This window comes from Alnus glutinosa, chromosome 1 (assembly GCF_958979055.1).
Source record: "Alnus glutinosa chromosome 1, dhAlnGlut1.1, whole genome shotgun sequence".
NCBI lineage: Eukaryota > Viridiplantae > Streptophyta > Magnoliopsida > Fagales > Betulaceae > Alnus > Alnus glutinosa.
The window spans coordinates 39,148,555-39,163,933 of record NC_084886.1 but is presented as its reverse complement, the minus strand read 5'-3'; the positions used below and the strand labels follow the sequence as shown (position 1 = coordinate 39,163,933).

At 40.0% G+C, this 15,379-nt stretch overlaps 1 protein-coding gene and 1 pseudogene across 1 annotated transcript; both read left to right on the top strand.

The window, feature by feature from the left end:
• The first annotated feature begins 5,027 nt into the window (after positions 1-5,027).
• Positions 5,028-8,206, top strand: LOC133859913 (UDP-glycosyltransferase 90A1-like; annotated as a pseudogene).
• A 400-nt stretch (positions 8,207-8,606) lies between these two features.
• On the top strand, positions 8,607-15,101 carry LOC133880737 (uncharacterized). The gene is made up of 13 exons (XM_062319732.1): positions 8,607-9,697; positions 10,239-10,320; positions 10,436-10,627; positions 10,697-10,761; positions 10,841-11,000; positions 11,357-11,602; positions 11,703-11,819; positions 11,956-12,147; positions 12,236-12,317; positions 12,451-13,379; positions 13,508-14,009; positions 14,123-14,313; positions 14,434-15,101. Exons 1-13 carry the CDS (start codon positions 8,679-8,681, stop codon positions 14,881-14,883), a joined length of 4,227 nt encoding a protein of 1,408 aa, XP_062175716.1. The 5' UTR covers positions 8,607-8,678; the 3' UTR covers positions 14,884-15,101.
• The last annotated feature ends 278 nt before the right edge of the window (positions 15,102-15,379 follow it).

Here is a 15,379-nt window from a genome sequence, read left to right as displayed (position 1 = left end):
TACGGGTTGTGTTGCAACATTGTACTGCAACACAATCTTCTTCCCTCTCAGGAGCACCCAATTCTTCTTCGGGTCCTTAATCACCTCATAATAGATGCTCCCGTCTGGATTGTACCTAATCAAAGAATATAAAACATTTAAAGATCAATATAATGAAAAACTAAATTATATTAATAAATGATATAATTTAATTTATGTTATTTTCAAACTTAATATTAAACTTAAAATAAATATTAAGGGTGTCAATGATGTATAAATATGTACTAACCCATCAATAGAATCTGGTCAGTCTGTATGCGCTTGGGTCACTGGCTCGCTTGCATGCTCCTCGCCAACCCCTTCCCCTAAGGGAGGTTGCTGATCGTCATCTAAAAGCATATCTTGGGGGCTATCAGGGGCCAACTGATCGGGACCCAACATCGCAAAGTCCCCCTCATGGGGCATCTGGCTCTCCCCCCAGATCCGGCCCCTGACTCTCCCCTGCAACCGGCACCTGGCTCTCCCTTGAAATCAGAACCTGGCTCCCCCCAGACGCCGGGCCTTGGCTCTCTTCTAGTGCCGACACCTGTCTGACTCCCGTAGCCGGCATCTGCCTCTCCCCCGACTGTGGTAGCGAAAACCTATCATCCTGTGTCTCACTATCAGATCCACACTGCGTAGGTCCAATATAGGGGTACGGAAAGTACGGCATATTAGCCCAATGTGGGCTCATCCCATCCTGACCCTCTCGCACCCACCATCGAGTCACATGACCTGGTGAGGTGATCCTCAGCTTCGAGAACGTTGGCAACACCTAATATGAAGAATAAGAATATCTAGCTGAGATGGTATGGCCGTGATTTGACGTGGTCATCCTCGCCGTACCCGACAACAATGGTCTATAAACGGCATCTGGGTGGTGTGGCCACGGGGCAGTATACAGTGACGCCTGAGCCGTGGACGTGGTCGCGGAGGGCACGGGTAGTCATGGTGCCTGATGTGCACAAGGAGGGGGTCTCCGGTCCATTGATACCTACAAACAAATGTACACAAATTAGTAGATGTTAAAATTATATATTAGTAAGGAACATGCAAATTATACAATGATCGCATTTATTAATTACTATATGTTACAAATTATAAATGTATATAGTATTTAAGCGAATTGTACCAACAACGAATATAGCACTTATCCAACGGGAGCTTCATTCAGATCAATGTCGGGCCTGTTGTGCTCGAATTCATCATTCATAGCATGTAGGTCAGCAGTGGCTAATACAAGCGGTACGCACTTGTGATAGGTTGCACCTGCATCGTTACTCCCTTCCCCCTGACCAAATTCTTACACGTTTCACAGTTTAGTCCTCACGGCATAAACCCAATTTGGGTACCTTCCATCTTCGACGTAAAATACTTGGTCTACTTGAGATGTCAGCACGTAAGGCTTATCAGTAATCAGTTCTCCCCTGTGGACGAGATGATTGAAGTTGACAAACACTAGGTCATAATCGTCTATTCTGAATCCCTTGTCTATCGTGGGGTCCGCCCAATTACACTTGAATAGGACGTACGTAGTCTTGTCATAGTACTCGACCTCAACTATATCGGATAATTGCTCGTAGTACGTTTCACCTTCAACGGTTGGCACACATACGCCGCTGTTCTGAGTCCTCCTTCCCAAATCATGGCAAGCATGCAGAACAGTTTGCCATTTACCACATACCTTTTATACTTGATTGTTGTCTCCTTTAGCCCTCTACAATGCATAACCAATTTGTGGCCCAATTCCTCCCTACGTTGATCGTCTAGGCCATTGACCTTAACCCATAATTTCAAATTTTAAAGAGCACATTGGTTAATTACGGCATGTAAATCCTATATTAAATTACACTGAACATGCAAAAATATTATACACGAAAATACCACTATTTCCTTACATATGCACGGTACCATTCGCAGAACTGCTCATGATGTTGGCTTCAATAAGAGCGTCTGTGATACGACCCCTAGTGCATGATTGCCTAAGCGCGTCTTTGTGCATCCTACATTAAGCGGATATAATTATGTACTAATTATTATTAATAATTTTATTTGACTCCTGTTAAATATGTAAACATAACTTACATCCACAAAGTGAGGAACTCTTCAGAGTTGAACACAATATAACGGTGAATCTGCTGCATTGTCAACTAGTTCAAGCTAACTCGCGTTCCTGCCCCCTTGGAACCATCAGGATTTCCCTAAGGTCTGTTGTGGAAGGTTGGTGCGTTATCCAGATACTTCGAATAGAACGTTACCAGTTCAGTCGCTATGTAACCCTCCGCAATGCACCCCTTAGGGGCCGCTTTATTGTGCACATTAGACTTGAAACCCCCAAGGCTCCTAGTGTACATACATGCACATCAAGAAATTTTTAGTTTGTCCAGCCAAATACATCAAAATAATATATATATATATATATATATATATATATATATATATATATATATATATATATATATATATATATATATATATATATATATATATATATATATATATTCCTCCCAATTTTACCTCTCTGTCGGGTACATCCACCTATACTACACGGGTCCGTCGAGTCTACACTCGTGCACAAGATGCACGACCAAGTGGACCATGCTGGTAAAAAACCCTGGAGGAAATACTTGTTCCAGCTTCCACAAAGTGATACAGACGTCACCCTGCAGTCGGTCCAACTCATCTTGTGTTAGCTTGGTTGAGCATATGCCTCTGAAAAATGCAGACATCTCCACAAAAGGTCTAACCACTTTATCTGGCAGTGATTGTCGCAATGCAATTGGTAAAAGCTGTTGCATCAGTACATGGCTATCATGGCTCTTCAACCCTGAAATTGTACATTCCTTGAGCCGAACACACCGTGAAATGTTCGAGGCATATCCGTCCAGAACTCTCACATTTCGAAGAACCTTTAGAAAGTTTTCTTTGTCCTCCCTGGACATCGTGTGACAAGCTGCAGGCATATATGTTTTACCATTTGCGGCTGTGAATGGATGCAATTTAGGCCTCAACCCCATTTCTTGCAAGTCCAGCCAAGCTGCCAGGTTGTCCTTCGCTTTTCCTTTGATGTCAAAAATAGTGCCAAGTATATTGTCCATGATATTTTTTCCTATGTGCATGATGTAAAGATTGTGCCGAAGCAAATTGTCTTTCCAGTACGGCAATCTGTAGAAAATACTTTTCTTCTTCCACACAACATCATTAGAACTTGCTGCACCCATCTTCCACTTCTTCCGTTTCTTCTTACCTGCGTTCTCATCCCCAAATGTAATTCCCTCCAACTGTTGGAGGATCTCGTCCCTACATGGCACATTTGAAGCACACTCTAATTCTTCAGTACCGTCAAATGTTATTCTGTTCAGCCACCACAGATGTTCAATTGCCAAGTATCTCTTGTGCCCCATATAGCAAAATTTCTTTCCGTTCTTTAAATATTTAGAACGTGTCAAATGCATACAGCAAGGACATACCTTCACACCCCTGTTTGGCCAACTGGATAAATCTGCATACGCTGGCAAGTCATTTATTGTCAACATCAGCTGAGCTCACATATTAAAATTTTCCATCTTTGAAGCATCAAATGTCTGTACCCCAACATTCCACAATTCCATCAACTCATCAATCAATGGCTTAAGGTAGACATCGAGACCCATACCAGGTGAGCTTGGTCCAGGGATAACCAGTGACAGTATGAACGATGTTTGTTTCATGCACATTGATGAGTGCCAAAAAGTGTATATTTGGACCCCTTAATTTACATTAGTTAAACCTTTAGCTTTGTTACTTTCTGATGTTTTAGTTAGTTTTAGTGTTTTTGCGTTTTTGCAGGGTAATAAGAGAAAAAATGACAATTTTCAAGTAAAAAAATTCATAGAAAGCTGGATTTTCGGAAGTGCTGAAAAAGTAGATCGATCGAATTTTAAGTAGATCGATCGAAAAGTAGATTGATCGAATATTAAGTAGATCGATCGAAAAGTAGATCGATCGAATATTAAGTAGATCAATCGAATTTTTGCGGGACAGAAACCCTAGCTAACTCTATAAATACGTCTTTTTCTCTTTTTCTCAATATGAGGAGCCACGGCAGAGACCGTCTGGGCTCCCCAAAGGGCCGATTTTGACCTAGCTTAGGGTTCTTGGGTGATTTTCACCTAGAACCACCTTCCTTTGTAAGTTTATTTATGTTTTTATTGATTCTTCTTGTTCATTTACGTTTTCTTTAGTGATGTATAACTAAACTTTCGTCTTGGGTTGAGGATGAAACCTCACCATTGAATAGAAACTGAGTTTCATTGCTTGTTTATGCTATTTGAGTTTATGGGCTTTGATTTCTCATTGTTCTACTCCGATTTTTGAGATTATTATTGGATATCTCTTGTGATTTCCGGATACAAGTGATGATTTGATATGGTTTCATTAAATTGATGGCTTGGGTTTTCATCTATGTTGGATATTCATTGTGTTTCATTCTATGGATACATTTGATGATTTAGTTGAAACTAGATATCTTTTGTGATTTGTGGAAGAATGGATTCATTGAATGATTTAAACAATTTTTGAAGCAAAAGTAGAACATACCTAAGATTTGCATTTAAAAACCTCAAAATATGTGTGATGAGCATGAGATTAGGTTGTTGTGATTTGGTGAGTGTGGATTCCAAAACCCTAGACCTCTTTATTTTCATTAATTTTGTTTATATTTTATTTTATCAAAAACCCCTAAATTTGGAACTAGGTTAAAATATGATTAGTTTGAATAGAGATTAATTTTCACAACACAATTCCCTGTGGGATCGACCTCGCACTTGCATAACGCTATATTGCAAAACGATTCATGCACTTGCGTATTTAAAATTTTCACAACACACATCCAATGAGGCAAATTGTACGGAACAAGCATTACCGGACATGTGCTGTGGGATGTGCTCATGTTCCCAAAAGGATTAAATCCATTTGCTGTCAAACCAAGCCGCACATTCCTATTGTCTGCCATAAAATCTGGATGTAGAATGTCGAATGATCTCCATGCCTTACCATTGGCCCGGTGCCTCAATACGCCATCTCTGGTGCGGCCTTCTACATGCCATCTCATATAAGGCCCAGTATGCTCCGACATGAATAACCTTTGTAGCCGTGGGATGAGTGGAAACTACCTTAACACCTTCACTGGAAGTTTTTTCCTCGATGATATGACCTCACCATCCTCATCTAAATGTGTATCAGCCCTCCACTTAGATTCTCCTCATACGGTACATGAATCTAAGTCTTTGTTGTCTTTCTAGAATAACATGTAGTCATTACGGCACACCAGAATCTTCTCAGACCCAAGACCCATGGAACTGAGGAACTTCTTCGCCTCGTATGTATTAATTGGCAAGGTCTCATCAAAAGGAGGCAACAACTAATCGATAAGCTCAAGAATATCAGAAAAAATTTTGTTACTAATGCCTCCAACGCACTTTAAGTTGTACATGTGTACAGTAGCACTCATTTCTATGCTTGGTACCAGGGTGAAGTGGCTTCTCGGCGGTCTTTAACAACTCGTGGCACTTAAATGCGTCCCCTCCAAAGGTTCCTTCATTAACTTCTTGCAGCTAGCTACTGACGGCTTCACCAACATCGTGCACGCCGAAGGCGTCACGCAACATGGCGCGCGTGTCACCACCTTGTTCCAGGCCTCCGTCCTGTTCTGTGCATTCACCCTATTCAGTGCTACCGGCAGCCGAATTTGTGACACTAGGATGACTCGAACACCGACCAGGAACAGTAGACCCGCTCGCGGTCGCACCGAGCATATACCACAAACTGTATCCTGTAGCCATTCCCCTACCCCCTGTCAGGTGGGCAAGAACGTAATCTGGGGCGTGGCGCTGGTTGTTTCGACAGTACTTACATGGACAGTAAATTTTCCCATCGGCAGCCGTACAGTTACTAACGGCAAATTCTACGAATGCTCTACACCTGTCGTTATACTATGTCGTACCCCTACGTGCTGACATCCAAGACTTGTCCATATTTCTCTATATAATGTTTATAAGATCGAAACAAATTAAGATATTTGATTTCAGCAGTTAAAGTGCTTAAATTCCTTAGAGTATAAACGTATAAAAAAAATAACATGGTCGTTGCTCTTGTTTTAATTTAATGTTTGTTTTAAACTGTTGATGCCGAGTATTGTTAGAACCTTCCGAAATTAACCCTGATTTATTTTTGTATTTTTTTTTTTCGAATATAGTAAAATTCATCTATATTCATAGCAAGGTTGAAATTTTTATAACGCTCTCGCATCTAACAATTAAACTTAGATTAAAGGGAAAAAAAAATATAACTAACGTTAGAAGATTCGCACATCTACAGTTAAACTTACGTTAAATACAAAAAATATTAAATTGTTTAATAAATAAGGTTTAGGGTTTAGGGTTGGTTTAGGGTTTAGGGTTTAGGGTTAGGGTTTTTGTTTTGTTTTAGGGTTTATTGTTTAGGGTTTAGGGTATAGGATTTAGGGTTAGGGTTTTAAGGTTTAGGGTTTAGGGTTTAGGTTTTGGGGTTTAGGGTTTAGGGTTTAGGGTTTATTAGTTAGGGTTTAGGGTTTATTGGTTAGGGTTTATGGTTTAGGGTTTATTGGTTAGGGTTTAGGGTTTATTGGTTAGGGTTAGGGTTTAGGTTTTGGGGTTTAGGGTTTAGGGTTTAGGCTTAGGGTTTTGACCTTTGTTATAAATTGGTTAATAAATTATATTATTGTAAATGGTAGATGGTGGAAGATTTGTTTAAAATTTGATTCAAAAAATACAAAACAATATATAAATATATTCGCGGCATATTTATTATTTTTATAGTTTATATATATTCGTAACACAAATTATTGATTTTAATTTTTGTTGAAATTGTTGGTTACAATCATTTTATTATAAAGTTAAAATGATGGCGAGTTTGTTTAATCTGTTTAAAATTTGTTTCAAAAAATGCAAAACAATTTGTAAATATATTCACGGCATATTTATTATTTTTATAGTTTATATATATTCGTAACACAAATTATTAATTTTAATTATTGATTTTAATTTTGGTTGAAATTGTTGGTTTCGATCATTTTATTATAAAGTTAAAATGATGGCAAATATCGTCTTAAAGATAGCGATTCATTGTGCCTCAAAGCTATCTTTTTATTTCAAATTTTTTATTTTTTCTCACATAATATATTCCTAACAGTTTCCACATCTGAAAACTCCATTCACTTTGCTCAAAGCTAACCTCCCTGAAGGGCTCGTCGATGCTGATCCGGATGACGCTTTTACGCGCCTCTCGCTGGAGGCTTGGGAAGCGGATATGAACAGTTGGGGCATTGTGGTAAACAACTTTGGGGCGATTGAAGGTGATCACGTGGGTGTACTCGAGTCCTTCTACGCCAACCAGGCCAAGGCATATTGCGTGGGGCCGTTTCTATTGTATGATCAGCTTGGAAAAGAAGTTGGGGCTGAGGAGGAATCCTATTCGTACATCAAGTGGCTCGATGAGCAAGCTGGATCTAGTGGTGTGATCTACGTTTCATTTGGTCTGCAATCACACTTGTCGGAGATCAGACGGACGAGATTGCTTTCGGGCTGGAGATGGCAGGCCACCCGTTCATCTGGATTGTGAGATCAACGACGTGGGTCCGGTCGGATGGATGGAATGAGAGGGTGGGAAGGAGAGGGTTGGTTGTACAAGATTGGGTGGACCAACGAAGCATCCTAGCTCACCCTGTAACGGGTGGGTTTTTGAGTAACTGTGGGTGGAACTCGGTTCTGGTGAGCTTATCAATGGGGGTCCCACTTTGGACATGGCCCATGCTTAGTTTTTGGACCAACCATTGAATGCGAAATTTGTTGTAGTGGGATGCAGAGCTAGGCTAATGATCCCACAAAGAGAGGTTGGAGGAGAGAAAATCGTGACCGTTGGTCGCGATGTGATTTGTGATGGAGTGAAAGAGTTGATGGGAGGGGACAAAGGGAGAAAGGCTAGGGAGAGAGCACAAGCATTAAGGAGACTGGCTAGGCATGCTGGGGAAACAGGTAGGTCGTCTGATACGAAGTTGGACGAACTGATTGAACAACTCAGCCAAAAAAAAAAAAAATTTGTTTTGTTACAAATGATGAGCAAGTTTATTATCGTTGTGGAAGACCTCGATTGGTTTCTGAAGGAGAAATGAACGGTGACCGGAAGGGTGTTAGGAAGATCGAGTCGCGGTCGGGAAATAATGCCACTCCAAACACTTTTTTTTAAAAAAAATAAAATAAAAAATAAAATAAAGAAATAAAGTTTTATTTATTTATTTTATTTTATTGATTTTTTGATTTTTTTTAATTGAAAAATGATGCATAGCAGGGGTATTATAGGGATATTTCACTAAAAGTGACATTTTTCAAAAGTTTTGATAGTTTGGAGGGCCAGACTATAAGCCTTGGTAGTTTAAGATGCTATCTGGAGAAAAAATGATAGTTTGGGAGGTCATCAGGAGAAATAGTGATAATTTGAGTATTGGGGACTAAATTATATTTTTTCCAAACAAAAACTTCATAAACTCCCGCGCGAAATACAAAACACCAAATTCCCGCCCACTTCACTAAACCTTCATTACACACGAACAACGCAGCGTTGGACAAACCACCACCACCACCACCATGTCCGCCACCAGCACCACTGCGATAAGCGACGCCGATATCGTGCGTTTAGCCCAGCACCACGCCCAAAGCAGTTCCCCCCTCCCCTCCTACCTGCTATCCCCTGAGTCGCATCCAACCCTCCTCTCCTTCCTACGCTCTCGCGCCTCTTCCTCCTCTCCTTCGCTCGCCGTCTCTGAGTACACCCTCTCGCTCCTCTCCCTCATCTCGCTCTCCCCCAACACTCCATCCCTCTCCTCCCTCCTCTTCTCTCTCCTCTCCTCCTACACCCACCTTTTCACCTCCCTTCTCATCCCCCACGACCTCAATTCCCTCAGGACCCTCCAGTTCTTCTCCTCCCTCCTCCACCACGTTGACCCCACCTCTGTCGCCCACGTTATTGACTCGATTGTATCATATTTGCCTCAAATCAATGATTCTGATGATTCCCAGATCCTCGATCTCCTTCCGAGGTGTCTAGACTTGGTTCGTGGTTCAGAGGAGAAAACAGAGCGAGGTGGGGATTATGTTCACCAGATGTTTGATCGAATGCTTGACTGTAATTGGTCGAAGGGGTTGTTTATGAAGATGGTCTCGCTTGTGAGGGAGTTTTCGTTTATTGATAAGGTGAGGAGGAGAGAGTTTTTGGACAAAGCGTTTGTGGGAATGAAGCGCATGGACTTGCAGGACCTGCCTTCGCTTGTGTACCAGTTGTTGGTGTTGGCGTCCAAGGGTTTTAGCAAGAGGGAGGTGATCCAAGGGATTGTGGGGTTTTTTGGGTCGACAACAGGGTTAAAGGTGAGCTCGATAATTAGGCAAGTGGAAGGGACTGTGTTGCTTCATCTGAATTTTGCGGTGAAGCAGGACCCGTCTTTGGGGCAGGAGGTAATGGGGCTTTTGAAGTTGGATTTCTGTGTTTTTAATCATTTCACGGTCGCTGTTTTGCTTTCTGTCGCGAGGGTTCGGAGGTTTGGTGAGAGTTCGATGGGGATTTTGAAGACCGTGGTGCTTACAGCCTATCGAGATTACAAGTTTGCCAAGTAAGGTTTGAAGGTCTTTTAACAACTTACTGTAGGTTTAGTTTCATTTTCAGTGCGTTTTATATAGGATTTGAAATGAACTGATAGTGTTTTGGATAGTCACTCATAACAAGTTCAATTGTTGATCACAAGACATAAGTGCACTTTATGATTTTGATTATAGAGAATGCGTTATTTTGGTTATAATCATTACATTTTGCTGTGTTAGCTTTGAATGAAATTGAACTGCTGTTAGCTGTGGTATGTGTGCGTGTGGCAAAACTACCATTTGGGACTTTCAGCTGGGAATTAATAGCTAGTGCTTTGGTGGTCGTGTATTTCACTGATGTATTGGACTAATGGTCTCAACATCTTATGATAGACATTTCTGTATGGTACAGCAGAAAATTCACATTCAGTTAATTGGCCTAACGTCCAAACACCATCAATATTTTGTCGTGAAGCCTAATTAAGCAATTACATTTCACAGCATGTAATCTTTTTTTTTTTTAATTTTTTTATTACTTAGTAACTTATTTGTGAATTCCTCTTTGTCTTACAGAGACTGTAAGTGGCTGTCAGATGCTTTGAAGAAAGAATATCTGGAGAATGTCGAATTAGTAGAGAAGGCTGTGTTAAGAGCTGTAATTTCCTTTTCCCTCATATTGATTATTTGGGCAAAATTGTGCCTTAGCATTTATTTACACCTAAAGCAAGGTGATTGAACTATAAAATGTTTACTCTTTTGCCGAACTTTAGGTCAGTGAAAGCAGCTATGGAAGAGAGCATATTGTGCCTAGCATTTTGAAGTTTGGTTTTGTGTTGCTAGAGTCAGCGGAAGAGGGAAGCAGTAAACAGCTGTGGAGTTCTAATGGTCTGCTGGGCATTGAGGACCTTGGTGTTCGGATGCTGAAAACTTTATTTGAGGTCCATGATATGGCAAGAAATGAGGTTGGTATGACCAGCGTAGTATTACTTTACTTTATGATAATGTTGGTTGATTTAGTGAATGTGTTGCAGATTATTGAGCAATGCAAATTTCGCATACTCTCTTTGAAGCCTGAGCAGAGCATGCCACTCATAAGGTAACTGCATTTAAGTTAAATGTTAACTCTTAGTTTGATTTGTGTTAATCAGTCACATAATCGTAATTTTCATGTGCAGACTGCTTGGTAATCTGATGCGGACTTATCCTTTCCCCATGTTGGAACATGTTTCCCACCTGAAGGAATTGTTGGATTATTTCACTTTCATGAATGGCAAGGTTGCTGCTTCTCTTGTTAATACTCTATTGCCTCTCGTCAAATTCCGCCGTGATCTTCAGGTATTTGTCTTCCATGTTTGATAACTAAAAAAGAACATAGTTATTCTTGTCATAGGAAGTACTTTTCCTCAAGATTCTCTCAAATAGAATAAAGAAAGTAGTAACTAGAAGATTCCCATAATCCCCCTCTTCTAGAGGGTACATCTCTTCTTTGCGTATGTGTGTTTTAAGTATGCCAGCATGCATGTATAAATTTTCTTTCAGAAATTCCACCAAAATTTAGAGTCAAGAAAATGTATTGGGCTTCCTATCCAATGACATATGACCCCTTGCAATCAATTTTTATTTGAGAAATAAAGTTTAATCCTCTTAAAGTATAAAATAGTTTTGTATACTTGTTGTATTCAATGATGCAGGATTACACCATTTTGGTCATGCGTAAGGCCATGTTTAGGAGAGAAGAAACAGTTCGTATTGCGGCAACTACTGGCATTATTGATCTTATTTTGGCAGAAAAGCAGTCTAAGAGAGATGGCTCATTTTCTTTTCAAGAGTCGTCTAGCCAAGCCAGCTGCAGCCAGCAACCTGAGATACCCTGTGGCTTGGGGCAAGGTCTCTTTGAAGAGCTGAGTGGTTTGCTGCAGAGATGTCTTTATCAGCAGGTTTTATGCTTTTTCATACTTCCCTTCCTAAATAGTGATTTGTTCTTTTCTTTTTCCTTTGAACTATGTTTCGTATTAGAGTTGGATCAACTGTATACAGGCAAAGGTCAAAGAAGTAATGTATCATGGCCTTGTAAAGCTTGTTTTGATGGACCCAACAAGTGCAGGTGCTGTCTTTGATTTTCTGCTGCCTCACTTCCTTTGCTTTTTCAGGGAGGTAAGTACCTGTTGGATCTTGTTATCTTTCTTTTGAAGGTCAATACGTGTACTTAAATTGCATAGTTGACAGTTCATCAAAACGTGAATGTTAAAGTTATGGAATTCCACACCACATTAAAGCACTATGTTAGCAGGATGCAGAAGTTCAACTTGAAGTTAAGAGTTGTGTTAAAGCAGAGAGTGGCAAAGTCTTAATTGAAGAGCCTTTAGATTGTCTCCTTTCTTGTGTCTCTTGGATTCTACTTCTTCAGCCGCATGGCAAAACTGATCGAGTTTCTGATTCTTCATGGGCATGTTTGGGTTTCTCCCTTTCACAAGAGAATGAGGTATTGTTATCAGTAGCAAAACAATAGTACAACCCATGAAACCAGTGACTACATTTGACTGTCTCTTATTTTCACAAAACTTTTGCAGGTAGGAAGGAATTTGTCTGGTGAGTCATTCTCCAGTGCTTTCTTGAAGATCAGGAAGTTTCTTAGAAATCAAAACTTAGAAGGTAGGTTTTCCACACAACTGTCTTTTTTCCCAGAACATATCTTACAAGGGGATCATTTTTTATTTTATTTTTCCTTTTTTTAAGAAAACTCCAGGGTTTTTTATTCGCTTCCATTCTTTAATTGTCAGATCAGGCGTTCTTGGTCAAGCTCAGGATGCTGGCTCTGAACCTCTTGGAGAAGAGAAAAGAAAATGCTGTTCTTCAATATTATCAGGAATAATCGAAGTGGTATTGAATACCATTGGTACTGAGTTGGAAAAAGGAACAGAAATAAAGAAGGCGGATCTTGAAAAGGAGATCATCGAGTTGGCTGACCTTCATGATTCATTGGATAAGGATTCATGTATATCAAGACAGAGTACTGGCGTCAGAAGAGGGAATCTACGAACCACTCCTCATGATACACCCAATGTTATGGATTCAGGCCACACAAAATTGACTTATGGACAAATTCCATATTTAGCATCTTCAAGTATCTATTATCTATTGCAAACAACACTAAAACTATACAATACTGACTGTTCTAATAGTATTGGAGCTTCTCAGAATCATAGCCAATCATCCTCGGGCAACTCATCAAAATGTTGCCATAAGGTTATATCTTTGGTCTTGAATGCCTGCCTTCGTCATTTAAAGTCTTTGCCCGTTATGAGAAAAGATGATCCATTGAAGACTTTGATCTATGGGAACATCAAAATGCTTGGGCCCCAGTTGCTGAAATTGATTTTGTTGCTTAAGTCTGTGCCAAAGTTTGTGACAGATCAAAAGAAAAAAGAAGCCAAGGGAAAAAAAGATGTTGAGGATCGGAGGGAGCATCTCCATCTAGCCTTAATCTGCCTCAAGGAACTGATAGTGGTTAGTTCATGGAGCGGAAACCTGGCTGGTTTGCTTGAAGACATGGCGTCTGTTTACACTTTGGAGTGTCCTGTTTCAGATGATGAATGTGAAGCAGCTGCTGGGATTAATGATCAACATATAAGAAGCAAAGAATTGTTTATAACGAAAACCTGCAAACCATTGTTCTCTGAGCTTCTCGCGCTTTCTTTTTTCGCTGAAGTTGAGGTAAGTGCTCTATTATCTTCCTCTTTTCAACTATCCACAGTTTTAACAAGCTTTTGCTGGTTTGCTGTGGTGCTGATATATATCTATTTCTAAGCATAAAACCATTTAAAGCATTGCATTGTTCTCAGATTATCTGTGAAATGATATTGATGGTTGGGAACAAATTGCCGTGCAAGTGGAGGAATATTCATGGAGCTTGGGCTATTCATGTCTGCAAAAGCAATGGCATAACCAACTCTAAAGTTGTGAAAAGCTTTGTTATGCTTGCTTTCTCTTTAAGCTCGTCTCCAAACGATTTGATATTAGCTCAAGGCATGGCCGTGGAGCTGTTAAAAGTCACTGGATCGGAGATGGTTGCTCCCATAGAGAAGTCTGAATCATACCCCCTCATAAACCATTCCACAAGTGCTGCGATAAGTTCTTGTATACTGCAGTTGATTGAAGCAATGCTTGTTGATATGGATTGGGCGGCAAAAAAGCTGAAGAATTTCTCTTGGGTCAATAAAAAAAGCGCTTATCTTAATGAAAATGGGGAAAATTTTCCTGGATTAGCATTTGAGGAAAATCTTTACTCAATGGCTGAAGAGGTGATGAAAGTATTATCATTCTTTGTTCTGATGACTATCAAGGGTATGTATGCAGTTTCTTCTGATAAATGAATAAAATCTCGTTTTTTTTTTTTTTTGGGTAATTGAATCAAATCTCTGTTACACTGAATTTATGCTTTTTGCCATCATATACAGACACTCAAGCAGAGCACTTGCTCAAATTGGCTGCAAGGTTTTACAAGCATTTGGCTCAGATGTCAAAGCTGAGAATCGCTCCTAAAGGTTGCAAGCAGCTTCTTCCTAGCCTTAAATTTCAGAAGCTTGTGGACCTAACTTGCAAGCAGCTCACGGTTCCTCTATATAACTTTGTGATGCTGGTGCAAAAGGTATTGTCTGGATCCTTTGGAAAGTTTTCATTGCACCCTCCAGCATCAACTGCAGTAGTACTTCTGTGGGTGATGTTTAAAGTTTTTGCTTGTTAATGGGGGGTACCGTTATACTTGCAGAGACAACAAGAAAATGCTAATGGTAGTAAAGTGGTCATCAAAAAAATTAAGAGGGAGAACAGATGCATCCCGGATCTGATCTTTCAAATAGAAGATTGCGAAAAGTATCTCATCCAGCTTAGCAAGGTGAGCAAAGTCAATTTATTGAGGCATGCTAAACGCAGCACTTCTCGGGATTTCAAAATTTTAGACCCCAAGAAGATGGCCGGGGAAGAAGATGCTCCAAACCATGAATCAAACCATAGTGATCCTACTGCAGTTGAAAATGAATCATGTGAGGATTCTGAAGGCAATGAAGGAAATGGGTCGGAGAAGATATTATCACCTGAATCCGGTAGTCGTTTGGCTGCAGAGGATTCTGGGTCTGATGGTGAAGATGGAGATGGTCTTCCCAGTGCTAAAAGGGTGAAGACAGGTAGAGTAGTGCGGGACTCTGACGATGAAGCATAGGAAAACTGAGAGGGGGGGCGCGATATATGTCTTATATAGGGAATAGTTGTATATAATGTACTTGGTGTTTGTAATTGACAAGAGGCTCATGGATGATACTTGATGAGAATGAGAAGTGATATGAAAGAAATTGAAGAAAAAAAAGATTAAGATCCAAATCCACAAGAAGTAGGCACAGGTTGTCGGACAAAGATCCGGTGTCCAAATTGTTAGCTGAATTGCTCATATGGAATTCATCTGTCTAAGTAGGTAATTAGATAGTTTGAAATTTATTTGGACAATAGGTTTATAAGAACTCTCACATTATCTAAACAAATTGTTAGTAAATTAGGTAGGTAATGATTGTTTTTTAATACATAGATGTTGGAATGAAATTAGACTCAATAGTGACAATTTGATGTCCCTGGGAAGTTAAAATGGGGTTCCAAATGCTTTATATAAAGATCTGAAAGTATATCAATGTTATCTGTTCTAGTCCAGCTTGAATGAATAAATA

Bases quoted from the DNA above. Each gene is read 5' to 3' on its own strand.
- LOC133880737 (XM_062319732.1), top strand. From the start codon at position 8,679: ATGTCCGCCACCAGCACCACTGCGATAAGCGACGCCGATATCGTGCGT. The intron at 10,762-10,840 runs GTAACTGCATTT...TTTCATGTGCAG, and splicing joins CAGAGCATGCCACTCATAAG to ACTGCTTGGTAATCTGATGC. The intron at 14,010-14,122 runs GTATGTATGCAG...CATCATATACAG, and splicing joins TGTTCTGATGACTATCAAGG to ACACTCAAGCAGAGCACTTG.